The sequence below is a fragment of the Pseudophryne corroboree genome, chromosome 6 (assembly GCF_028390025.1).
Source record: "Pseudophryne corroboree isolate aPseCor3 chromosome 6, aPseCor3.hap2, whole genome shotgun sequence".
Lineage (NCBI taxonomy): Eukaryota > Metazoa > Chordata > Amphibia > Anura > Myobatrachidae > Pseudophryne > Pseudophryne corroboree.
This window is the reverse complement of record NC_086449.1, coordinates 320,894,833-320,922,630: the sequence shown is the minus strand read 5'-3', so window position 1 is coordinate 320,922,630 and position 27,798 is coordinate 320,894,833. Positions and strand designations below refer to the sequence as shown.

The 27,798-nt window shown below is 47.2% G+C and overlaps 1 protein-coding gene across 1 annotated transcript in view; it reads right to left on the bottom strand.

The window, feature by feature from the left end:
* Nucleotides 1-27,798, bottom strand: part of MRPL18 (mitochondrial ribosomal protein L18) — a 183,742-nt gene that overhangs the window by 92,481 nt on the left and 63,463 nt on the right. The window contains exon 2 of the mRNA XM_063926289.1: nucleotides 19,421-19,607. Within this exon, the coding sequence (XP_063782359.1) occupies nucleotides 19,421-19,607 (187 nt within the window). The remainder of the gene's footprint in view (nucleotides 1-19,420; nucleotides 19,608-27,798) is intronic.

Sequence of the window (27,798 nt, the reverse complement as noted above, 5' to 3'; positions counted from 1 at the left end):
CACATCAATGTATTGTATATAAAGCTTATAATTGTGGGGGAGACTGGGGAGCACTGCAGGTTGTTATAGCAGGAGCCAGGAGTACATGATAAATAATATTATATTAAAATTAAACAGTGCACACTTTTGCTGCAGGAGTGCCACTGCCAGTGTGACTAGTGGTGACCAGTGCCTGACCACCAGTATATTAGTAGTATTGTATACTATCTCTTTATCAACCAGTCTATATTAGCAGCAGACACAGTACAGTGCGGTAGTTCACGGCTGTGGCTACCTCTGTGTCGGCACTCGGCAGGCAGTCCGTCCATCCATAATTGTATTATATACCACCTAACCGTGGTTTTTTTTTTCTTTCTTTATACCGTCGTCATAGTCATACTAGTTGTTACGAGTATACTACTATCTCTTTATCAACCAGTGTACAGTGCGGTAGTTCACGGCTGTGGCTACCTCTGTGTCGGAACTCGGCAGGCAGTCCGTCCATCCATAATTGTATTATAATATATACCACCTAACCGTGGTTTTTTTTTCGTTCTTTATACCGTCGTCATACTAGTTGTTACGAGTATACTACTATCTCTTTATCAACCAGTGTACAGTGCGGTAGTTCACGGCTGTGGCTACCTCTGTGTCGGAACTCGGCAGGCAGTCCGTCCATCCATAATTGTATTATAATATATACCACCTAACCGTGGTTTTTTTTTCGTTCTTTATACCGTCGTCATACTAGTTGTTACGAGTATACTACTATCTCTTTATCAACCAGTGTACAGTGCGGTAGTTCACGGCTGTGGCTACCTCTGTGTCGGAACTCGGCAGGCAGTCCGTCCATCCATAATTGTATTATAATATATACCACCTAACCGTGGTTTTTTTTTCGTTCTTTATACCGTCGTCATACTAGTTGTTACGAGTATACTACTATCTCTTTATCAACCAGTGTACAGTGCGGTAGTTCACGGCTGTGGCTACCTCTGTGTCGGCACTCGGCAGGCAGTCCGTCCAACCATAATTGTATTATATACCACCTAACCGTGGTTTTTTTTTCATTCTTTATACCGTCGTCATACTAGTTGTTACGAGTATACTACTATCTCTTTATCAACCAGTGTACAGTGCGGTAGTTCACGGCTGTGGCTACCTCTGTGTCGGCACTCGGCAGGCAGTCCGTCCAACCATAATTGTATTATATACCACCTAACCGTGGTTTTTTTTTCATTCTTTATACCGTCGTCATACTAGTTGTTACGAGTATACTACTATCTCTTTATTAACCAGTGTACAGTGCGGTAGTTCACGGCTGTGGCTACCTCTGTGTCGGCACTCGGCAGCCCGTCCATAATTGTATATACCAGTGACCTAACCGTGGTTTTTTTTTCTTTCTTTATACATACATACTAGTTACGAGTATACTATCTCTTTATCAACCAGTCTATATATTAGCAGCAGACACAGTACAGTGCGGTAGTTCACGGCTGTGGCTACCTCTGTGTCGGCACTCGGCAGCCCGTCCATAATTGTATATACCACCTAACCGTGGTTTTTTTTTCTTTCTTTATACATACATACTAGTTACGAGTATACTATCTCTTTATCAACCAGTCTATATATTAGCAGCAGACACAGTACAGTGCGGTAGTTCACGGCTGTGGCTACCTCTGTGTCGGCACTCCGCAGCCCGTCCATAATTGTATATACCAGTGACCTAACCGTGGTTTTTTTTTCTTTCTTTATACATACATACTAGTTACGAGTATACTATCTCTTTATCAACCAGTCTATATATTAGCAGCAGACACAGTACAGTGCGGTAGTTCACGGCTGTGGCTACCTCTGTGTCGGCACTCGGCAGCCCGTCCATAATTGTATATACCAGTGACCTAACCGTGGTTTTTTTTTCTTTCTTTATACATACATACTAGTTACGAGTATACTATCTCTTTATCAACCAGTCTATATATTAGCAGCAGACACAGTACAGTGCGGTAGTTCACGGCTGTGGCTACCTCTGTGTCGGCACTCGGCAGCCCGTCCATAATTGTATATACCAGTGACCTAACCGTGGTTTTTTTTTCTTTCTTTATACATACATACTAGTTACGAGTATACTATCTCTTTATCAACCAGTCTATATATTAGCAGCAGACACAGTACAGTGCGGTAGTTCACGGCTGTGGCTACCTCTGTGTCGGCACTCGGCAGCCCGTCCATAATTGTATACTAGTATCCAATCCATCCATCTGCATTGTTTACCTGAGGTGCCTTTTAGTTGTGCCTATTAAAATATGGAGAACAAAAATGTTGAGGTTCCAAAATTAGGGAAAGATCAAGATCCACTTCCACCTCGTGCTGAAGCTGCTGCCACTAGTCATGGCCGAGACGATGAAATGCCAGCAACGTCGTCTGCCAAGGCCGATGCCCAATGGCATAGTACAGAGCATGTCAAAACCAAAACACCAAATATCAGTAAAAAAAGGACTCCAAAACCTAAAATAAAATTGTCGGAGGAGAAGCGTAAACTTGCCAATATGCCATTTACCACACGGAGTGGCAAGGAACGGCTGAGGCCCTGGCCTATGTTCATGGCTAGTGGTTCAGCTTCACATGAGGATGGAAGCACTCAGCCTCTCGCTAGAAAACTGAAAAGACTCAAGCTGGCAAAAGCACCGCAAAGAACTGTGCGTTCTTTGAAATCCCAAATCCACAAGGAGAGTCCAATTGTGTCGGTTGCGATGCCTGACCTTCCCAACACTGGACGTGAAGAGCATGCGCCTTCCACCATTTGCACGCCCCCTGCAAGTGCTGGAAGGAGCACCCGCAGTCCAGTTCCTGATAGTCAGATTGAAGATGTCAGTGTTGAAGTACACCAGGATGAGGAGGATATGGGTGTTGCTGGCGCTGGGGAGGAAATTGACCAGGAGGATTCTGATGGTGAGGTGGTTTGTTTAAGTCAGGCACCCGGGGAGACACCTGTTGTCCGTGGGAGGAATATGGCCGTTGACATGCCAGGTGAAAATACCAAAAAAATCAGCTCTTCGGTGTGGAGGTATTTCACCAGAAATGCGGACAACAGGTGTCAAGCCGTGTGTTCCCTTTGTCAAGCTGTAATAAGTAGGGGTAAGGACGTTAACCACCTCGGAACATCCTCCCTTATACGTCACCTGCAGCGCATTCATAATAAGTCAGTGACAAGTTCAAAAACTTTGGGTGACAGCGGAAGCAGTCCACTGACCAGTAAATCCCTTCCTCTTGTAACCAAGCTCACGCAAACCACCCCACCAACTCCCTCAGTGTCAATTTCCTCCTTCCCCAGGAATGCCAATAGTCCTGCAGGCCATGTCACTGGCAAGTCTGACGAGTCCTCTCCTGCCTGGGATTCCTCCGATGCATCCTTGCGTGTAACGCCTACTGCTGCTGGCGCTGCTGTTGTTGCCGCTGGGAGTCGATGGTCATCCCAGAGGGGAAGTCGTAAGCCCACTTGTACTACTTCCAGTAAGCAATTGACTGTTCAACAGTCCTTTGCGAGGAAGATGAAATATCACAGCAGTCATCCTACTGCAAAGCGGATAACTGAGTCCTTGACAACTATGTTGGTGTTAGACGTGCGTCCGGTATCCGCCGTTAGTTCACAGGGAACTAGACAATTTATTGAGGCAGTGTGCCCCCGTTACCAAATACCATCTAGGTTCCACTTCTCTAGGCAGGCGATACCGAGAATGTACACGGACGTCAGAAAAAGACTCACCAGTCTCCTAAAAAATGCAGTTGTACCCAATGTCCACTTAACCACGGACATGTGGACAAGTGGAGCAGGGCAGGGTCAGGACTATATGACTGTGACAGCCCACTGGGTAGATGTATGGACTCCCGCCGCAAGAACAGCAGCGGCGGCACCAGTAGCAGCATCTCGCAAACGCCAACTCTTTCCTAGGCAGGCTACGCTTTGTATCACCGCTTTCCAGAATACGCACACAGCTGAAAACCTCTTACGGCAACTGAGGAAGATCATCGCGGAATGGCTTACCCCAATTGGACTCTCCTGTGGATTTGTGGCATCGGACAACGCCAGCAATATTGTGTGTGCATTAAATATGGGCAAATTCCAGCACGTCCCATGTTTTGCACATACCTTGAATTTGGTGGTGCAGAATTTTTTAAAAAACGACAGGGGCGTGCAAGAGATGCTGTCGGTGGCCAGAAAAATTGCGGGACACTTTCGGCGTACAGGCACCACGTACAGAAGACTGGAGCACCACCAAAAACTACTGAACCTGCCCTGCCATCATCTGAAGCAAGAAGTGGTAACGAGGTGGAATTCAACCCTCTATATGCTTCAGAGGTTGGAGGAGCAGCAAAAGGCCATTCAAGCCTATACAATTGAGCACGATATAGGAGATGGAATGCACCTGTCTCAAGTGCAGTGGAGAATGATTTCAACGTTGTGCAAGGTTCTGATGCCCTTTGAACTTGCCACACGTGAAGTCAGTTCAGACACTGCCAGCCTGAGTCAGGTCATTCCCCTCATCAGGCTTTTGCAGAAGAAGCTGGAGGCATTGAAGAAGGAGCTAAAAGGGAGCGATTCCGCTAGGCATGTGGGACTTGTGGATGCAGCCCTTAATTCGCTTAACAAGGATTCACGGGTGGTCAATCTGTTGAAATCAGAGCACTACATTTTGGCCACCGTGCTCGATCCTAGATTTAAAGCCTACCTTGGATCTCTCTTTCCGGCAGACACAGGTCTGCTGGGGTTGAAAGACCTGCTGGTGACAAAATTGTCAAGTCAAGCGGAACGCGACCTGTCAACATCTCCTCCTTCACATTCTCCCGCAACTGGGGGTGCGAGGAAAAGGCTCAGAATTCCGAGCCCACCCGCTGGCGGTGATGCAGGGCAGTCTGGAGCGACTGCTGATGCTGACATCTGGTCCGGACTGAAGGACCTGACAACGATTACGGACATGTCGTCTACTGTCACTGCATATGATTCTCTCAACATTGATAGAATGGTGGAGGATTATATGAGTGACCGCATCCAAGTAGGCACGTCACACAGTCCGTACTTATACTGGCAGGAAAAAGAGGCAATTTGGAGGCCCTTGCACAAACTGGCTTTATTCTACCTAAGTTGCCCTCCCACAAGTGTGTACTCCGAAAGAGTGTTTAGTGCCGCCGCTCACCTTGTCAGCAATCGGCGTACGAGGTTACATCCAGAAAATGTGGAGAAGATGATGTTCATTAAAATGAATTATAATCAATTCCTCCGCGGAGACATTGACCAGCAGCAATTGCCTCCACAAAGTACACAGGGAGCTGAGATGGTGGATTCCAGTGGGGACGAATTGATAATCTGTGAGGAGGGGGATGTACACGGTGATATATCGGAGGGTGAAGATGAGGTGGACATCTTGCCTCTGTAGAGCCAGTTTGTGCAAGGAGAGATTAATTGCTTCTTTTTGGGGGGGGGTCCAAACCAACCCGTCATATCAGTCACAGTCGTGTGGCAGACCCTGTCACTGAAATGATGGGTTGGTTAAAGTGTGCATGTCCTGTTTTGTTTATACAACATAAGGGTGGGTGGGAGGGCCCAAGGATAATTCCATCTTGCACCTCTTTTTTCTTTTCTTTTTCTTTGCATCATGTGCTGATTGGGGAGGGTTTTTTGGAAGGGACATCCTGCGTGACACTGCAGTGCCACTCCTAAATGGGCCCGGTGTTTGTGTCGGCCACTAGGGTCGCTAATCTTACTCACACAGTCAGCTACCTCATTGCGCCTCTTTTTTTCTTTGCGTCATGTGCTGTTTGGGGAGGGTTTTTTGGAAGGGACATCCTGCGTGACACTGCAGTGCCACTCCTAGATGGGCCCGGTGTTTGTGTCGGCGACTAGGGTCGCTAATCTTACTCACACAGCTACCTCATTGCGCCTCTTTTTTTCTTTGCGTCATGTGCTGTTTGGGGAGGGTTTTTTGGAAGGGCCATCCTGCGTGACACTGCAGTGCCACTCCTAGATGGGCCCGGTGTTTGTGTCGGCCACTAGGGTCGCTAATCTTACTCACACAGTCAGCTACCTCATTGCGCCTCTTTTTTTCTTTGCGTCATGTGCTGTTTGGGGAGGGTTTTTTGGAAGGGCCATCCTGCGTGACACTGCAGTGCCACTCCTAGATGGGCCCGGTGTTTGTGTCGGCCACTAGGGTCGCTAATCTTACTCACACAGCTACCTCATTGCGCCTCTTTTTTTCTTTGCGTCATGTGCTGTTTGGGGAGGGTTTTTTGGAAGGGACATCCTGCGTGACACTGCAGTGCCACTCCTAGATGGGCCCGGTGTTTGTGTCGGCCACTAGGGTCGCTTATCTTACTCACACAGCGACCTCGGTGCAAATTTTAGGACTAAAAATAATATTGTGAGGTGTGAGGTATTCAGAATAGACTGAAAATGAGTGTAAATTATGGTTTTTGAGGTTAATAATACTTTGGGATCAAAATGACCCCCAAATTCTATGATTTAAGCTGTTTTTTAGTGTTTTTGGAAAAAAACACCCGAATCCAAAACACACCCGAATCCGACAAAAATAATTCGGTGAGGTTTTGCCAAAACGCGTTCGAACCCAAAACACGGCCGCGGAACCGAACCCAAAACCAAAACACAAAACCCGAAAAATTTCAGGCGCTCATCTCTAGTGTCATGTAAAGGCACAGCGCTGACAACCAGGCGGCTTTACATAGGAGGATTTGCCCAAGCAGTCCCAGGAACAGTGAGTTGAGGAGTAATGGCGCCGCAGACACTGACAGGGTGTGAGGAAAAGACAGAGATGCAGCTCCAGGGCGGGAACACTTGCTGGAAATGGCGCCCTGGGGCTGGGGGAGGGGCTTCAGGTCTAAGCCTTATCCCCCTTGCTGGCAAAACCACCGGGTACTGTGGGCGATATTAAAATCGGTTTTAAGAGAAAACCTGACCTGCGCCCATGCTCTGGTGATCTAGTGGGATCGCCTGTATCCACAGTGTCCACCGCCAGCGCGCGCGGCCCGCCTCCCACTGACCGCGCCGCATCGCGATAAAGACCGGGTCCCGCGAGCGGGACCCACTTATTACCTCCCGAAGCGTGGCCACGCGATCCTGGAGAGCCCCAGCCGTGTGTGTCTAACATGAAGAAAACCGGAGCCTCCGCTGTAGGTACCCGGCAACCAGGGCTCGGGAGTGGACAGCGCCGCTGGGGAGAGCTGGAGCTGCAGCAGTGAATGTCACAAGACACTTACCACCGCTGCTGCCCTTTGAAGTCTTCACTTTTTACCTCATAAAAAGCTTTTCTTAGGGCTGCTTGGAGCAGCCACTCTGTTAAGTGCCTGCTTACTGCAGCACCAACTGACAAACTGAGCTCCTGTGCTGGGAGGCGGGGTGATATAGGAGGCGGCGCTGTGCATTCTGGGAACAGTCAAAGCTTTGAGCCTGTTGGTGCCTCGGATCAAGATCCTACTCTACACCCCATTGTCCAGACTTGTGGAGCCCAGTGAACCCCGCAGCAGAAATTATGTTAGTGTGCCCAATGGCAGAAACAACTGAATAGCTGCCGGCTCTCTGACCATCAGATTTGTGTCAATTTATACATCATGTTTGTGTTATGAGCCTTTCAAGAAACAAAAGCATAATATGTTGACACTTTATCAAATATTAACTTAAATATATATGATAAATAATTTATTATTAACTTAGAGCAGTGGAGCACAATTAACTTATTTAAAATTAGCTGGGTTCCCATCTGTCAATATGGCTTCCCTCCAGGATCAAAGCAAAAGTGTCCGTACGCCTTTTTTCCTTAGGGTGTAGTGGCCCTACAGAGGCATTACCAAATACAAATTACTGTCTGACAGAGAATGTATATCCCCCTAAAAAAATAGGATTTTAATTACCTACCGGTAAATCCTTTTCTCGTAGTCCGTAGAGGATGCTGGGGTCCACATTAGTACCATGGGGCATAGACGGGTCCCTTGGGAGCCATGGGCACTTTAAGAGTTTAATAGTGTGGGTTGGCTGCTCCCGCTATGCCCCTCCTACCAGACCCAGTCTAGAAACTGTGACCGAGGAGATGGACATACTTCGAGAGAAGGAAATACACAGATACTGTAGTGGTGAGATTTGCACCAGCTCACACATAACAAGGCAAACCAGGTCAACCAGCCTGAACAACCTCAGCAACAGCTGAATAACAGTACTTAACCAAGTAACAACACAGTACTTAACCAAGTAACAAGGCAGTACTGAACCAAGTAACAACTGCAGGAAAACGAAGCGCTGGGCGAGCGCCCAGCATCCTCTACGGACTACGAGAAAATGATTTACCGGCAGGTAATTGAAATCCTATTTTCTCTTACGTCCTAGAGGATGCTGGGGTCCACATTAGTACCATGGGGATGTACCAAAGCTCCCAGTACGGGAGGGAGAGCGCGGAGGCTCCTGCAGAACTGATTGACCAAACTTTAGGTCTTCAGAGGCCAAAGTATCGAACTTGTAGAACTTAGCAAACGTGTTAGACCCCGACCAAGTAGCCGCTCGGCAAAGCTGTAAAGCCGAGACACCCCAGGCAGCTGCCCAGGAAGAACCCACCTTACGAGTAGAGTGGGTCTTAACAGATTTTGAACACGGCAAGCCTGCCGTAGAATAAGCATGCTGGAGAGTGAACCTGATCCAGCGAGAAATAGTCTGCTTAGAAGCAGGACACCCAATCTTGTTGGGATCATAAAAGGACAAACAGAGTCCGACTTTCTGTGACGTGAAGTCCTCTTCACAAAAATCCTCAAAGCCCTCGCAACATCCAAGGACTTTGAGGTAATTGAGGAGTCAGTAGCCACAGGCCCCACAATAAGGTGGTTGATATGAAAAGCCGACACAACCTTTTGAAAAAACTGCTAATGCGTCCTGAGCTCAGCTCTATCTTCAAGGAAAATCAAGTAGGGGCTCTTGCAGGACAATGCCCCCAATTCAGACACACACCTAGCCAAAGCTAATGCCAACAGTGTGACCGCCTTCCAAGTGAAAAACTTGACCTCAACCTCCTGTAGAGGCTCGGACCTGCCACACCAGGTTAAGATCCCAAGGTGCCGTAGGAGGCACAAAGGGAGGCTGGATGTGCAACACCCCTTTCAAGAAAGTCTGAACCTCAGGGAGGGAAGCCAATTGTTTCTGGAAGAAAATGGATAAGGCCGAAACTTGGACCTTTATGGATCCCAAACGCAGACACACATCCACACCTGCTTGCAGAGAGAGTAGAAACCGTCCAAGTTGAAACTCCACCGTAGGAAACTTCTTGGATTCACACAAAGACACATACTTTTTCCAAATGCGATGGTAATGTTTAGACGTTACTCCCTTCCTAGCCTGTATCAGGGTAGGAATAACCTTGTTTGGAATGCCCTTCCGAGCTAAGATCTGGCGTTCAACCTCCATGCCATCAAACGTAGCCGCGGTAAGTCTTGATAAGCGAACGGCCCTTGTTGCAGAAGGTCCTCTCAAGGAGGAAGAGGCCTCGGGTCTTCCAGTAGTAACTCCAGAAAATCCGTGTACCAAGCTCATCTTGGCCAGTTCGGAGCAATGAGGATTGTCCGAACTCTTGCTTTCTTTATGAGCTTTAGAATTATTGGGATGAGTGGAAGTGGAGGGAACACGTACACTGACTTGAACACCCACGGAGTTACCAGGGCGTCCACCGCCACTGCGTGTGGATCCCGCGACCTGGAACAGTACCTTCGAAGCTTCTTGTTGAGGCGGGAGGCCATCATGTCTATTTGAGGTACACCCCAAAGATTTGTTACCTCCGTTAACACCTCCGGATGGAGGCCCCACTCTCCCGGATGGAGATCGTGTCTGCTGAGGAAGTCCGCTTCCCAGTTGTCCACTCCCGGAATGAAGATTGCGGACAGTGCCACTGCGTGCTTTTCTGCCCAAAGGAGGATCTCCGTTCCGCCCTGTCGGTTTATGTATGCCACCGTCGTTACATTGTCCAACTGAACCTGAATGGCACGATCTCTCAGAAGATGTGCCGCCTGTAGAAGACCGTTGTACACGGCTCTTAGTTCGAGAATGTTTATTGGAAGGATGGATTCCAGACTTGACCACCTTCCTTGGAAGGTTTCCCCTTGGGTGACAGCGCCCCAACCTCTGAAACTTGCATCCGTGGTTAGAAGGATCTAGTTCTGAATCCCGAACCTGCGGCCCTCGATAAGGTGAGGCATCTGTAGCCACCATAGGAGCGAAATCCTGGCTTTCGGTGACAGCCATATTCTCTGGTGCATGTGCAGGCGAGATCCCGACCACTTGTCCAGGAGATCCAGTTTAAAGGACCGTGCACGAAATCTTCCGTATTGTAGTCTCGTAGGAGGCAACCATCTTTCCCAGAAGGCGAAACACCCTCTGTACTTCCGTGTCGAGGATCATCCCAAGGAAAGACAATCTCCTTGTCTGCTCCACATGCGACTTTGTAAAATTCAGAATCCATCCATGATCCCTGAGCAGTCAAGTCGTGAGAGCAATGGACTGAAACAACCTCTCCCTGGACGACGCCTTTATCAGCAGATCGTCCTGATAAGGAATTATGTTCACTCCCCGTCTGCGGAGCAGTACCATCATCTCTGCCATCACCTTGGTGAACACCCTCGGTTCCGTAGAGAGGCCGAATGGCACTGCCTGGAACGGATAATGACAGTCCAGCAGTGCAAATCTTAGATAAGTCTGGTGAGGCGGCCAGATTGGAATGTAAAGGTACGCATCCTTGATATCCAGGGATACCAGGAATTCCCCCTGATCCTTTCCAATTTTTGAATGGCTTCCTGTAGGATAGCCCTTTCTATCAGCAAAACTGGTAAGACTGATTTGAAGATCTGTGAGGTGGGAGCTCTTGAAATTCCAGTCTGTACTCCTGGGACGCAATATCCTGTACCCAGGGATCCAGGTCGGATGATGCCCAGACGTGACTGAAAAGTCTGAGTCTAGCTCCCACCTGCCCGCTCTCTAGGCCGGGAGGTCCACCTTCATGCTGAGGATTTTGAGGAAACCCAACTGCAGGTTCCCAGGCTTCTGTTCCTGGGAACCTGCAGTTGCAGGTTTTCTGAATTTTCCCCGACCACCTCTGAAGAAAGTAGTAGGGGCTTTGGACTTCTCAACCTTTGCAGTCCGAAAAGACTGCATAGTAGCTGCAGAAAAGTATTTCTTGGGTGTCTGAGTGGCTGAGGGAAGAAAGGCTGACTTACCCTCAGCTGCTGTGGAGATCCACGCATCCAAAGCTGCTCCAAATAGAGCCTGACATGTGAAGGGTAGGTTTTCCACAATTCTCTTGTATTCCGCGTCTGCAGACCATTGGTGCAACCAGAGTTCCCTGCTTGCCGAGACAGCCATGGAAGACGTTCTTGCATTCAGATGACCCAGGTCCTTCATGGCCTCCACCAGAATCCTGTATGGGACGTAAAAAAATTCCAATGTCACTTCTATCCATAGAATCTAATTCCTCTAGTAATATGCCCGACCACTTTACAATGGCTTTAGAAATCCATGCACAGGCAATAGTGGGCCTTAACGCCACGCCTGAAGCAGTGTATATGGATTTGAGTGTAGTCTCAATCTTGCGGTCTGCCGGTTCTTTTAACACGGTAGACCCAGGGACCGGTAAAACCACCTTTTTAGACCGTCTAGATACAGAAGCGTCTACTCTAGGGGGGTTTTCCCACTTTTTCCCTATCCTCCTCAGGAAAGGGAAAAGCCACAAGAACCCTCTTTGGGATCTGGAATTTTTCCTCTGGGTTTTCCCAGGATTTTTCAAATAATGCGTTTAATTCGTTAGACGCAGGAAAGGTCAGGGAGGCTTTCTTATTTTCTGTCAAGTAAGCCTCCTCTACCTGCTCAGGTACTTTGGTACTTTGTCAGTAATGTGTAACATATCCCTAATTGCTTCAATCATGAGCGGCACCCCTTTTGCAAGGGATGCCTCACCCCTTCCTGCCCCCCGCATATCCCCATCACCCGTATCAGAGTTGGTATCCGTGTGGACTTGCATAATTTGGGCAAGAGCACGCTTCTTTGAGCATATACCAGGGGAGTTTGAGGAGGCCGTGGGGACAGAAACAGACAAAACCTCTACAGATTTTTTTCAAAACCTGAGTTTCAGTCTCATTATAAGCTTACCTAGATGAAATCTGGGATATCATTCCCTTAATTGAAGCCACCGACAACGGTTCGGATTCAGAAGGCTGAGAAATATCATTACATTGCTGAATACATGGAATGGATTCCTCTGGGGAAGATACATACTCTGCACAGAGTCCCTGGACATGGTAATGTGAGAAATATACACACACAGGAAAATGTCAGATACAGTTTCCCCCCAGGTACCTTCAGAGAGACACAGAGTTAATGGAGACAGCACCTACACAGCGCCCCAGTAGGCAGTTATATCATAAAAGCCTGGCGCTGACTGTGCAACCTTAATAGACTACACAGTGTAAAAATAAGAATTTACTCACCGGTAATTCTATTTCTCGTAGTCCGTAGTGGATGCTGGGACTCCGTAAGGACCATGGGGAATAGCGGCTCCGCAGGAGACTGGGCACAACTAAAAGAAAGCTTTAGACTACTGGTGTGCACTGGCTCCTCCCACTAAGACCCTCCTCCAGACTTCAGTTAGGATACTGTGCCCGGAAGAGCTGACACAATAAGGAAGGATTTTGAATCCCGGGTAAGACTCATACCAGCCACACCAATCACACCGTATAACTCGTGATACAATACCCAGTTAACAGTATGATAACAACTGAGCCTCTCAACAGATGGCTCAACAATAACCCTTTAGTTAAACAATAACTATATACAAGTATTGCAGACAATCCGCACTTGGGATGGGCGCCCAGCATCCACTACGGACTACGAGAAATAGAATTACCGGTGAGTAAATTCTTATTTTCTCTGACGTCCTAAGTGGATGCTGGGACTCCGTAAGGACCATGGGGATTATACCAAAGCTCCCAAACGGGCAGGAGAGTGCGGATGACTCTGCAGCACCGAATGGGCAAACTCTAGGTCCTCCTCAGCCAGGGTGTCAAACTTATAGAATTTAGCAAACGTGTTTGATCCCGACCAAGTAGCTGCTCGGCAAAGTTGAAGAGCCGAGACCCCTCCGGCAGCCGCCCTAGAAGAGCCCACCTTCCTCGTGGAATGGGCTTTCACTGATTTAGGATGCGGCAGTCCAGCCGCAGAATGTGCAAGCTGAATTGTACTACAGATCCAGCGAGCAATAGTCTGCTTTGAAGCAGGAGCACCCAACTTGTTGGGCGCATACAGGATAAATAGCGAGTCAGTCTTTCTGACTCCAGCTGTCCTGGAAACATAAATTTTCAGGGCCCTGACTACATCCAACAACTTGGAAGCCTCCAAGTCTTTAGTAGCCGCAGGCACCACGATAGGTTGGTTCAGATGAAAGGCTGATACCACCTTAGGGAGAAATTGGGGACGAGTTCTCAATTCTGCCCTATCCATATGGAAAATCAGATAAGGGCTTTTACATGACAAAGCCGCCAATTCTGATACACGCCTGGCCGAAGCCAAGGCCAACAACATGACCACTTTCCACATGAGATATTTCAATTCCACGGTTTTAAGTGGCTCAAACCAATGCGATTTTAGGAAATCCAACACCACGTTGAGATCCCAAGGTGCCACTGGAGGCACAAAAGGGGGCTGAATATGCAGCACTCCCTTAACAAAAGTTTGAACTTCAGGTAGTGAAGCCAGTTCTCTCTGGAAGAAAATCGATAGAGCCGAAATCTGGACCTTAATGGAACCCAATTTTAGGCCCATAGTCACCCCTGACTGTAGGAAGTGCAGGAAACGGCCCAGCTGAAATTCTTCCGTTGGGGCCTTCCTGGCCTCACACCACGCAACATATTTTCGCCATATGCGGTGATAATGGTTTGCGGTTACTTCTTTCCTAGCTTTAATCAGCGTAGGAATGACTTCCTCCGGAATGCCCTTTTCCTTCAGGATCCGGTATTCAACCGCCATGCCGTCAAACGCAGCCGCGGTAAGTCTTGGAACAGACAGGGCCCCTGCTGCAGCAGGTCCTGTCTGAGCGGCAGAGGCCATGGGTCCTCTGAGATCATTTCCTGAAGTTCCGGGTACCAAGCTCTTCTTGGCCAATCCGGAACAATGAGTATAGTTCTTACTCCTCTTCCCCTTATTATCCTCAGTACCTTTGGTATGAGAGGAAGAGGAGGGAATACATAAACCGACCGGTACACCCACGGTGTCACTAGAGCGTCCACAGCTATCGCCTGCGGGTCTCTTGACCTGGCGCAATATTTTTCTAGCTTTTTGTTTAGGCGGGACGCCATCATGTCCACCTGTGGCCTTTCCCAACGGTTTACAATCAGTTGGAAGACTTCTGGATGAAGTCCCCACTCTCCCGGGTGGAGGTCGTGCCTGCTGAGGAAGTCTGCTTCCCAGTTGTCCACTCCCGGAATGAACACTGCTGCCAGTGCTAACACGTGATTTTCCGCCCATCGGAGAATCCTTGTGGTTTCTGCCATCGCCGTCCTGCTTCTCGTGCCGCCCTGTCGGTTTACATGGGCGACCGCCGTGATGTTGTCTGACTGGATCAGTACCGGCTGGTTTTGAAGCAGGGGTTTTGCCTGACTTAGGGCATTGTAAATGGCCCTCAGTTCCAGAATATTTATGTGCAGGGAAGTCTCCTGACTTGACCATAGTCCTTGGAAGTTTCTTCCCTGTGTGACTGCCCCCCAGCCTCGAAGGCTGGCATCCGTGGTCACCAGGACCCAGTCCTGTATGCCGAATCTGCGGCCCTCTTGAAGATGAGCACTCTGCAGCCACCACAGCAGAGACACCCTGGTCCTTGGAGACAGGGTTATCAGCCGATGCATCTGAAGATGCGATCCGGACCACTTGTCCAACAGGTCCCACTGAAAGGTTCTTGCATGGAACCTGCCGAAAGGAATTGCTTTGTAGGAAGCTACCATCTTTCCCAGGATCCGCGTGCAGTGATGCACAGACACCTGTTTTGGTTTTAGGAGGCCTCTGACTAGAGATGACAGCTCCTTGGCCTTCTCCTCCGGGAGAAACACTTTTTTCTGTTCTGTGTCCAGAACCATCCCCAGGAACAGTAGACGTGTCGTAGGAACCAGCTGTGACTTTGGAATATTTAGAATCCAGCCGTGCTGTTGTAGCACCTCCCGAGATAGTGCTACCCCGACCAACAACTGCTCCCTGGACCTCGCCTTTATCAGGAGATCGTCCAAGTACGGGATAATTAAAACTCCCTTCTTTCGAAGGAGTATCATCATTTCTGCCATTACCTTGGTAAAGACCCTCGGAGCCGTGGATAGACCGAACGGCAACGTCTGGAATTGGTAATGACAATCCTGTACCACAAATCTGAGGTACTCCTGGTGAGGATGGTAAATGGGGACATGCAGGTAAGCATCCTTGATGTCCAGTGATACCATGTAATCCCCCTCGTCCAGGCTTGCAATAACCGCCCTGAGCGATTCCATCTTGAACTTGACTTTTTTTATATACGTGTTCAAGGATTTCAAATTTAAAATGGGTCTCACCGAACCGTCCGGTTTCGGTACCACAAACATTGTGGAATAGTAACCCTGTCCTTGTTGAAGTAGGGGCACCTTTACTATCACCTGTTGTGAATACAGCTTGTGAATTGCCTGTAACACTGCCTCCCTGCCTGAGGGAGTTGTTGGTAAGGCAGATTTGAGGAAACGGCGGGGGGGAAGACGTCTCGAATTCCAGCTTGTATCCCTGAGATACTACTTGAAAGATCCAGGGATCCACCCGTGAGCAAGCCCACTGATCGCTGAAATTTTTGAGACGGGCCCCCACCGTAACTGGCTCCGCCTGTGGAGCCCCAGCGTCATGCTGTGGACTTAGAGGAAGCGGGGGAGGACTTTTGCTCCTGGGAACTGGCTGTATGCTGCAGCTTTTTCCCTCTACCTCTGCCTCTGGGCAGAAAGGACGCGCCCTTAACCCGCTTGCCCTTATTGGGCCGAAAGGACTGTACCTGATAATACGGTGCTTTCTTTGGCTGTGAGGGAACATGGGGTAAAAATGTAGACTTCCCAGCTGTTGCTGTGGAAACGAGGTCCGAGAGACCATCCCCGAACAACTCCTCACCCTTAGAAGGCAAAACTTCCATGTGCCTTTTAGAATCTGCATCTCCTGTCCACTGCCGAGTCCATAACCCTCTCCTGGCAGAAATGGACATTGCACTTATTTTAGATGCCAGCCGGCAAATATCCCTCTGTGCATCCCTCATGTATAAGAGTGCGTCTTTATTATGCTCTACGGTTAGCAATATAGTGTCCCCGTCTAGGGTATCAATATTTTCCGACAGGGAATCTGACCACGCAGCTGCAGCACTGCACATCCATGCTGAAGCAATAGCTGGTCTCAGTATAACACCTGTGTGTGTATATATATATATAGACTTCAGGATAGCCTCCTGCTTTCTATCAGCAGATTCCTTCAGGGCGGCCGTATCCGGAGACGGTAGTGCCACCTTCTTTGACAAGCGTGTGAGCGCTTTATCCACCCTAGGGGATGTTTCCCAACGTGACCTATCCTCTGGCGGGAAAGGGTACGCCATTAGTAACCTCTTAGAAATTACCAGTTTCTTATCAGGGGAAGCCCACGCTTCTTCACACACTTCATTTAATTCCTCAGATGGAGGAAAAACAACTGGTAGTTTTTTCTCTCCAAACATAATACCCTTTTTTGTGGTACCCGGGGTAACATCAGAAATATGCAACACATTTTTCATTGCCTCAATCATATAACGTGTGGCCCTATTGGAAGATACATTAGTCTCATCGTCGTCGACACTAGAGTCAGTATCCGTGTCGACATCTGTGTCTGCCATCTGAGGTAGCGGGCGTTTTAGAGCCCCGGATGGCTTTTGAGACGCCTGGGCAGGCACAGGCTGAGAAGCCGGCTGTCCCACATTTGGTATGTCGTCAAACCTTTTATGCAAGGAGTCGACACTGTCGCGTAATTCCTTCCACAGAACCATCCACTCAGGTGTCGACCCCGCAGGGGGTGACATCACATTTATCGGCATCTGTTCCGCCTCCACATAAGCCTCCTCATCAAACATGTCGACACAGCCGTACCGACACACCGCATACACACAGGGAATGCTCTGACAGAGGACAGGACCCCACAAAACCCTTTGGGGAGACAGAGAGAGAGTATGCCAGCACACACCAGAGCGCTATATAACACAGGGATCCCACTATAAATGAGTGTTTTTCCCTTATAGCTGCTTATATTATATATACTGCGCCTAAATTTAGTGCCCCCCCTCTCTTTTTTACCCTTATGTAGCTTGACACTGCAGGGGAGAGCCAGGGAGCGTCCTTCCAGCGGAGCTGTGAGGGAAAAATGGCGCCAGTGTGCTGAGGGAGATGGCCCCGCCCCTTTTCCGGCGGACTTCTCCCGCTTTTTCTGGAATTCTGGTAGGGGTATTTTTACACCTATATAGCCTTCCTGACTATATATGGTGTAGATTTGCCAGCCAAGGTGTCTTATATTGCCCTCAGGGCGCCCCCCCCCCAGCGCCCTGCACCCATCAGTGACCGGAGTGTGAGGTGTGCATGAGGAGCAATGGCGCACAGCTGCAGTGCTGTGCGCTACCTTGTTGAAGACAGAAGTCTTCTGCCAACGATTTTCAGGAACACTTCTTGCTTCTGGCTCTGTAAGGGGGCCGGCGGCGCGGCTCCGGGACCGAACATCGAGGTCGGGTCCTGTGGTCGATCCCTCTGGAGCTAATGGTGTCCAGTAGCCTAAGAAGCCCAAGCTACCACCAGTTAGGTAGGTTCGCTTCTTCTCCCCTTAGTCCCTCGCTGCAGTGAGTCTGTTGCCAGCAGATCTCACTGTAAAATAAAAAAACTAAAATATACTTTCTTTCTAGGAGCTCAGGAGAGCCCCTAGTGTGCATCCAGCTCAGCCGGGCACAAGATTCTAACTAAAGTCTGGAGGAGGGTCATAGTGGGAGGAGCCAGTGCACACCAGTAGTCTAAAGCTTTCTTTTAGTTGTGCCCAGTCTCCTGCGGAGCCGCTATTCCCCATGGTCCTTACGGAGTCCCAGCATCCACTTAGGACGTCAGAGAAATAGTGACTAACACTCTCTCCCCCTTTCTATAACCCCCTGGTACCGCACAGGACAGCTGGAGTTATGTGGAGGGTCAGTGCTCCCTGTCAGCGTCTGTGTGTAGGATCTGTAGGGAGAAAATGGCGCTGGTGAGCTGCTGGATCCGCTCTGAGGAGAAGCTCCGCCCTCTGTCATGGCGCGTCTTCCCGCACTTTAGGATTATAATGGCCTGAGGTAAAAACATCGCTAGCAGTAGAAACGCTTCCCTGATAGCCCAGATGACCAGTTATAAGGGTGTTACGCTGGCCCAGGGCGCCCCTCACAGCGCCGCTCAGCAGTAACTCTGAGCCCTCCGGAGCGCAGCTTCCCACTGTGCTTCTATCCCGATGCCGCCATATTCACCGGTTCCCTGCTTGTCAGGTTGCTGGCAACCTACTCACCACCGACGTCTTCTGGCTCTGTTAGGGGGTGGCGGCATGCTGCGGGAGTGAGCGGTCGCCTCGGGGGCTTGCGATCATCACCCTCAGGAGCTCAGTGTCCTGTCAGCGGAGATAGTGGCCATTAACCTCAGAGGGTTGGACACTACTCCCCCCCCCCCCCCCCCCCCCAAGTCCCACGAAGCAGAGAGGCTGTTGCCAGCAGCCTCCCTGTGCCTAACTCTAAAAAAAAAAAAAAAACTAGAAAAACTCCTATGGAACTCCCCTAGCTGTGACCAGCTCCACCGGGCACATTTTCTAAACTGGGTCTGGTAGGAGGAGCATAGAGGGAGGAGCCAGCCCACACTATTAAACTCTTAAAGTGCCCATGGCTCCCAAGGGACCCATCTATACCCCATGGTACTAATGTGGACCCCAGCATCCTCTAGGACGTAAGAGAAATAATACATTCTGGGACTATACTCGGGGGCTCAACTCAGAAGTTTCACACCTCTGTATAGACTAGGCTCTGTACAGGCTAGAAACACAGATAGATTTGTGACTGCATACAATTTATGTCTCACTGGTTCCCAGATTTTCTTTTTTAACTGTTGATGGCAGAAATCCATATTGGAAATTCTGAGACTCTTCTCGAGACATCACGGCTCCAGTGTACATATTTTGTCTTTTCTGGCAGGGGAAATTTTTCTACATCTATAAACTTGTCCATGAAAGATGTAGAAAATTTTCCCCCTGACAGAAAACATAAAAGGGATTTTGTGTTGCTTACCTTTTTTTCAAATTACAATTCCAAATACAATTCAATGGATTAAAACAATTGGGACACTCATTTCTTACCTATGCCAATATTGCCTTGTTGGCCAGACAGTGCCCCAACCTCGATCTTTAACTGCTAGTGCAAGGCGCTCTAAATTCCGAGGGTTCCTATTGGTGAAATCTGGGTTTACAATTGCATTTTCTTCTGTGTCTATTTCATGCACTTGTGAAGTCTGAGCATTGGTAGAGGTACTTGCAGGACGGATAGCTAGGAATTAAAAAATCAAACAAGAAAAATTAGTAATTATGGAGAATTCTACATGACAAAGTTACAATCAACATAGTCAAATCAGGATATATGTGGTAACTAGTTATTCCTGTAAAAAGAATGTATAATATAGATATTGCACACAATAATATAAGTGATTTTATTCTGTTATAAACCTGATGAAAAAAGGTTGTGTGTTTTTTATTATGTACCTCATAATATATCAACTTCATAACAATGCACTCATTGCAAGGAGGATTGTAAGGGAAGTCTCAAAGAGCTTTACTCAATTCAGCGCGCTGTCATCCCCAACTAGAGGATTTCTTCCCGCACCCCTCCGGGAATGCAAGCAGAAATCCGACAAAACTTAGATCCGCTATGCTGTTTTGTGCCGCAGCGTGGACAAAACAGCATTGTGATTGGGCACTTTAGATGGAGAATGCCTGTTCTTGCACCTAAACACCCTGCTAATTCCCGGCGCTAGTCAATCAGCTCTGAATTGAATCGAGCCCAAAGAGGCCATCTATCACTTTAAAGAAGCTACAATTGGAGCAAATATGCACAGGTCAACATTATCAACAGCTCTACATACAACTGTATACAAAGTCTGTATAGCAGGGTGGCTAGATAAAAGACATTACTAAAAAAAACATCCAAACATGTCTGGAATTTGGCAGAAACATTAGAGTGACCCAGCTAAAATGCAAGATAAGGTTTTCTTTTTTTAGACCATCAATTATATTAATTAGTTTGGTCTATGCAAGGCAGGGTTGGAACCCCCCAACACAAACACAAAAGTTTTTTCTTTTGCTTTACTTGAAAAAAAAAAAAAAAAAAATGGAATCCTGCTTATAATAATAATGCTGAAACATTGTTCTCCATTAGAAACCTTGATCAACCATGTTTTAATGCTTTTTAACATTCCAACTTTGGGTTGTTAATGTTAAAAAACATTAAAACATGGTTGATCAAGGTTTTTAATACATAGCAATGTTTCACAGAATTAATCTAATAAGCATTAATGCACAATAAAAAAAAACTGGGTAAAAAAAAACATTTAAAAAAAAAAAAACTTTTTTGGGTTAAATTGATTTTTTTTTTTTTTTCCAACCCTGCTGCAATGGAATGATACGTTTGACATGTGGAAGCAGAACTTTGTCCATAAGGTATAATAGGCTATAAGGAAGAAACAGTGAATTAGTGAATGCAGTTGGCATCGCTGGTAGATCATTTTATGTAACTTTAATGGATTACCTGTTGTAATGCCATATTTATATGGCTACAGTAATTAAGCTGCAGTTTTGTTCCTTAATTGCATTGGGGGACAAAAATATTGGTCAAATACATAAGACTACATCATTGAACTCAATGGTAAAATGATCTGTAAAAACTCTAGGGCAGAGGTTCTCAAACTCGGTCCTCGGGGGCACACACAGTGCATGTTTTGCATGTCTCCTCACAGAATCGCAAGTGAAATAATTACTGTAGCTCCACCTGTGGATCTTTTAAAATGTGTCAGTGAGTAATTAATACACCTGTGCACCTGCTGGGTTACCTGCAAAACATGCACTGTGTGGGCTCCTGAGGACAGAGTTTGAGAACCTCTGCTCTAGGGCTTTATTTAAGAAGCAGCTGCAGCTTCTCGGGGGTTACAGAAGAAATTGTAAAACAGCCCGATGCACTTGACACTGACTGTAAGTGACATTTAAAATTTCCAACTGGAACCCACTGTCCAGGAGCGGCTTCTAAGTAAATAAGGCCCATAATCTTTAAATGGTTAACAATACTCACACGTGAATGAGTGTGCATCAACTGCATTCCTTCCATTATCAAATATACCAACACAAGTTTACCTGCTACCATTAAATACATGGCCTGCAAAACTTTTGATGTAATTTGTGTAATGCTGCCACCTACTGTTCTCAGTATACCATTATATTTTACAGTGAACTTGCTGAATAAAACGATTCATTATTATTATATATATATATATATATATATATATATATATATATATATATATATATATATATATACACACACACACACACACACACACACACACACACACATATATATATATATATATATATATATATATATACACACATTATATATATATATATATATATATATATATATGTTAGTACAGGTTGAGTATCCCATATCCAAATATTCCAAAATACAGAATTTTTGGAGCGAGGCTGAGATAGTGAAACCTTTGTTTTCTGATTGCTCAATGTACACAAACTTTGTTTAATACACATAGTTATTAAAACTATAGTATTTAATGACCTTCAGGCTCTGTGTATAAGGTGTATGTGAAGCATAAATGAATTGTGTGAATGTACACACACTTTGTTTAATACACAAAGTTACTAAAAGTATTGGCTAAAATTACCTTCAGGCTGTGTGTATAAGGTGTATATGTAACAAACGCATTCTGTGCTTAGACTTGTGTCCCATCGCCATGATATCTCATTATGGTATGCAATTATTCCAAAATACAGAAAAAGCCGATATCCAAAATACTTCTGGTCCCAAGCATTTTGGATAAGGATACTCAACCTGTACCTACAAATTACAAAGCCCTTTACAAAGAACAATTTTCATTCTCTACCAAGCACTGGACTTATAGCACCTCAAAGCGTTGGGTCACGTGTGCGATTCCAAAAAGGGCACTATCTCCATGGTAGTTCTATTATCTCACCATGCCAAAATTACCCAAATGTGTCTGTACACCCAAATTCCTGATCCATCCAGCTCTGCAGTTCAATCCGTGCACGCATCCCCCACCCACAGCTTCCCAGTATAGCAGAACCTAAGCCGCATCCCTCACAGCATAGCAGCCAGTTTCCTTTCTCCCAGCATCACAGAACTCCTCATATACAAAATAATAGAGCATGCCTAGTTCTTAAGTTCTGTTTGGAGCTATAGGGGTATATGCAATTGCGGTCGAATTCCCGAAAATGTCGAAAAACGGGACATTTTCGCCAAAAAAAAAAAATTCGACAATGCAATTCAATACTTTTCGTCAAAAAAACGGACTTTCAAAAATCGACTTTTTGAAATTCGACATTTGTCAAATTCGACATTTCTGCAATGGTACAAATGCGGCAATTTGACAAAAGTATATTCAATTGAAGATTGTAAATTCGACAACAGTGCTTTTAGACAGTAAATTAGTAATTTTCAATCTGCCACACTTTGCTGGCGGAATCTAATAAAAAAATTTAAAAACATGTTTTTTTTATTGGTAATAGCATATCTATTTATATTAGAAGGGATTAGGTACTTGGTTTGTCTATTTTGGAGGCACAAGTATTATTTATATATTTTTAAAAAATAAGATTTTACTTACCGATAAATCTATTTCTCGGAGTCCGTAGTGGATGCTGGGGTTCCTGAAAGGACCATGGGGAATAGCGGCTCCGCAGGAGACAGGGCACAAAAAGTAAAGCTTTTTCCGATCAGGTGGTGTGCACTGGCTCCTCCCCCTATGACCCTCCTCCAGACTCCAGTTAGGTACTGTGCCCGGACGAGCGTACACAATAAGGGAGGATTTTGAATCCCGGGTAAGACTCATACCAGCCACACCAATCACACCGTACAACTTGTGATCTAAACCCAGTTAACAGTATGATAACAGCGGAGCCTCTGAAAGATGGCTTCCTACAACAATAACCCGAATAAGTTAACAATAACTATGTACAATTTATGCAGATAATCCGCACTTGGGATGGGCGCCCAGCATCCACTACGGACTCCGAGAAATAGATTTATCGGTAAGTAAAATCTTATTTTCTCTATCGTCCTAGTGGATGCTGGGGTTCCTGAAAGGACCATGGGGATTATACCAAAGCTCCCAAACGGGCGGGAGAGTGCGGATGACTCTGCAGCACCGAATGAGAGAACTCCAGGTCCTCCTTAGCCAGAGTATCAAATTTGTAAAATTTTACAAACGTGTTCTCCCCTGACCACGTAGCTGCTCGGCAAAGTTGTAATGCCGAGACCCCTCGGGCAGCCGCCCAAGATGAGCCCACCTTCCTTGTGGAGTGGGCCTTTACAGATTTAGGCTGTGGCAGGCCTGCCACAGAATGTGCCAGTTGGATTGTGCTACAGATCCAACGAGCAATCGTCTGCTTAGACGCAGGAGCACCCATCTTGTTGGGTGCATACAATATAAACAACGAGTCAGATTTTCTGACTCCAGCTGTTCTTGCAATATATATTTTTAATGCTCTGACAACGTCCAGTAACTTGGAGTCCTCCAAGTCACTTGTAGCCGCAGGCACTACAATAGGCTGGTTCAGATGAAATGCTGACACCACCTTAGGGAGAAAATGCGGACGAGTCCGCAGTTCTGCCCTGTCCGAATGGAAAATCAGATATGGGCTTTTGTAAGATAAAGCTGCCAATTCTGACACTCTCCTGGCAGAAGCCAGGGCTAGAAGCATGGTCACTTTCCAAGTGAGATATTTCAAATCCACCTTATTTAGTGGTTCAAACCAATGAGATTTTAGAAAATCCAAAACTACATTGAGATCCCACGGTGCCACTGGAGGCACCACAGGAGGCTGTATATGCAGCACTCCCTTAACAAAGGTCTGGACTTCAGGGACTGAAGCCAATTCTTTTTGAAAGAAAATCGACAGGGCCGAAATTTGAACCTTAATAGATCCCAATTTGAGACCCATAGACAATCCTGATTGCAGGAAATGTAGGAATCGACCCAGTTGAAATTCCTCCGTCGGAGCACTCCGATCTTCGCACCACGCAACATATTTTCGCCAAATTCGGTGATAATGTTGCACGGTTACTTCTTTCCTTGCTTTAATCAAAGTAGGAATGACTTCTTCCGGCATGCCTTTTTCCATTAGGATCCGGCGTTCAACCGCCATGCCGTCAAACGCAGCCGCGGTAAGTCTTGAAACAGACAGGGACCCTGCTGAAGCAAGTCCCTCCTTAGAGGTAGAGGCCACGGATCTTCCGTGATCATCTCTTGAAGTTCCGGGTACCAAGTCCTTCTTGGCCAATCCGGAACCACTAGTATCGTTCTTACGCCTCTTTGCCGTATAATTCTCAATACTTTTGGTATGAGAGGCAGAGGAGGAAACACATAAACCGACTGGTACACCCAAGGCGTTACCAGCGCGTCCACAGCTATTGCCTGCGGATCTCTTGACCTGGCGCAATACCTGTCCAGTTTTTTGTTGAGGCGAGACGCCATCATGTCCACCATTGGTCTTTCCCAACGGGTTACCAGCATGTGGAAGACTTCTGGATGAAGTCCCCACTCTCCCGGGTGAAGATCGTGTCTGCTGAGGAAGTCTGCTTCCCAGTTGTCCACTCCCGGGATGAACACTGCTGACAGCGCTATCACATGATTCTCTGCCCAGTGAAGAATCCTTGCAGCTTCTGCCATTGCACTCCTGCTTCTTGTGCCGCCCTGTCTGTTCACATGGGCGACTGCCGTGATGTTGTCCGACTGGATCAACACCGGTTTTCCCTGAAGCAGAGGTTCTGCCTGGCTTAGAGCATTGTATATTGCTCTTAGTTCCAGAATGTTTATGTGAAGAGACGTTTCCAGGCTCGTCCATACTCCCTGGAAGTTTCTTCCTTGTGTGACTGCTCCCCAGCCTCTCAGGCTGGCGTCCGTGGTCACCAGGATCCAATCCTGTATGCCGAATCTGCGGCCCTCCAATAGATGAGGACTCTGCAACCACCACAGAAGAGACACCCTTGTCCTTGGAGACAGGGTTATCCGTAGGTGCATCTGAAGATGCGACCCTGACCATTTGTCCAACAGATCCCTTTGGAAAATTCTTGCGTGGAATCTGCCGAATGGAATTGCTTCGTAAGAAGCCACCATTTTTCCCAGGACTCTTGTGCATTGATGTACAGACACCTTTCCTGGTTTTAGGAGGTTCCTGACAAGCTCGGATAACTCCTTGGCTTTTTCCTCCGGGAGAAAAACCTTTTTCTGAACCGTGTCCAGAATCATCCCTAGGAACAGCAGACGAGTTGTCGGCATTAACTGGGATTTTGGAATATTCAGAATCCACCCGTGCTGTTTTAGCACTTCTTGAGACAGTGCTAATCCCATCTCTAGCTGTTCTCTGGACCTCGACCTTATTAGGAGATCGTCCAAGTATGGGATAATTAATACGCCTTTTCTTCGAAGAAGAATCATCATCTCGGCCATTACCTTTGTAAAGATCCGAGGTGCCGTGGACAATCCGAACGGCAGCGTCTGAAACTGATAGTGACAGTTTTGTACAACGAACCTGAGGTACCCCTGGTGTGAGGGGTAAATTGGAACGTGGAGATACGCATCCTTGATGTCCAAGGATACCATAAAGTCCCCCTCTTCCAGGTTCGCTATCACTGCTCTGAGTGACTCCATTTTGAACTTGAACTTCTTTATGTACAGGTTCAAGGACTTCAGATTTAGAATAGGCCTTACCGAGCCATCCGGCTTCGGTACCACAAAAAGAGTGGAATAATACCCCTTCCCTTGTTGTAGAAGAGGTACCTTGACTATCACCTGCTGAGAGTACAGCTTGTGAATGGCTTCCAAAACCGTCTCCCTTTCGGAGGGGGACGTTGGTAAAGCAGACTTCAGGAAACGGCGAGGTGGATCTGTCTCTAATTCCAACCTGTACCCTTGAGATATTATCTGCAGGATCCAGGGATCTACCTGCGAGTGAGCCCACTGCGCGCTGTAATTTTTGAGACGACCGCCCACCGTCCCCGAGTCCGCTTGAGAAGCCCCAGCGTCATGCTGAGGCTTTTGTAGAAGCCGGGGAGGGCTTCTGTTCCTGGGAAGGAGCTGCCTGTTGCTGTCTCTTCCCTCGACCTCTGCCTCGTGGCAGATATGAATAGCCCTTTGCTCTCTTATTTTTAAAGGAACGAAAGGGCTGCGGTTGAAAAGTCGGTGCCTTTTTCTGTTGGGGAGTGACTTGAGGTAGAAAGGTGGATTTCCCGGCTGTAGCCGTGGCCACCAAATCTGATAGACCGACTCCAAATAACTCCTCCCCTTTATACGGCAAAACTTCCATATGCCGTTTTGAATCCGCATCGCCTGTCCACTGTCGCGTCCATAAAGCTCTTCTGGCCGAAATGGACATAGCACTTACCCGTGATGCCAGTGTGCAGATATCCCTCTGTGCATCACGCATATAAAGAAATGCATCCTTTATTTGTTCTAACGACAGTAAAATATTGTCCCTGTCCAGGGTATCAATATTTTCAATCAGGGACTCTGACCAAACTACCCCAGCACTGCACATCCAGGCAGTCGCTACAGCTGGTCGTAGTATAACACCTGCATGTGTGTATATACTTTTTTGGATATTTTCCATCCTCCTATCTGATGGATCTTTAAGTGCGGCCGTCTCAGGAGAGGGTAACGCCACTTGTTTAGATAAGCGTGTTAGCGCCTTGTCCACCCTAGGAGGTGTTTCCCAGCGCTCCCTAACCTCTGGCGGGAAAGGGTATAATGCCAATAATTTCTTTGAAATTATCAGCTTTTTATCAGGGGCAACCCACGCTTCATTACACACGTCATTTAATTCTTCTGATTCAGGAAAAACTATAGGTAGTTTTTTCACACCCCACATAATACCCTGTTTAGTGGTACCTGTAGTATCAGCTAAATGTAACGCCTCCTTCATTGCCAAAATCATATAACGTGTGGCCCTACTGGAAAATACGGTTGATTCGTCACCGTCACCACTGGAGTCAGTGCCTGTGTCTGGGTCTGTGTCGACCGACTGAGGCAAAGGGCGTTTCACAGCCCCTGACGGTGTTTGAGTCGCCTGGACAGGCACTAATTGATTGTCCGGCCGCCTCATGTCGTCAAACGACTGCTTTAGCGTGTTGACACTATCCCGTAGTTCCATAAATAAAGGCATCCATTCCGGTGTCGACTCCCTAGGGGGTGACATCCTCATATTTGGCAATTGCTCCGCCTCCACACCAATATCGTCCTCATACATGTCGACACACACGTACCGACACACAGCAGACACACAGGGAATGCTCCTAACGAAGACAGGACCCACTAGCCCTTTGGGGAGACAGAGGGAGAGTTTGCCAGCACACACCAAAAGCGCTATATATATATCAGGGATAGCCTTATAATAAGTGCTCCCTTATAGCTGCTTTGTTATATCAAATTATCGCCATA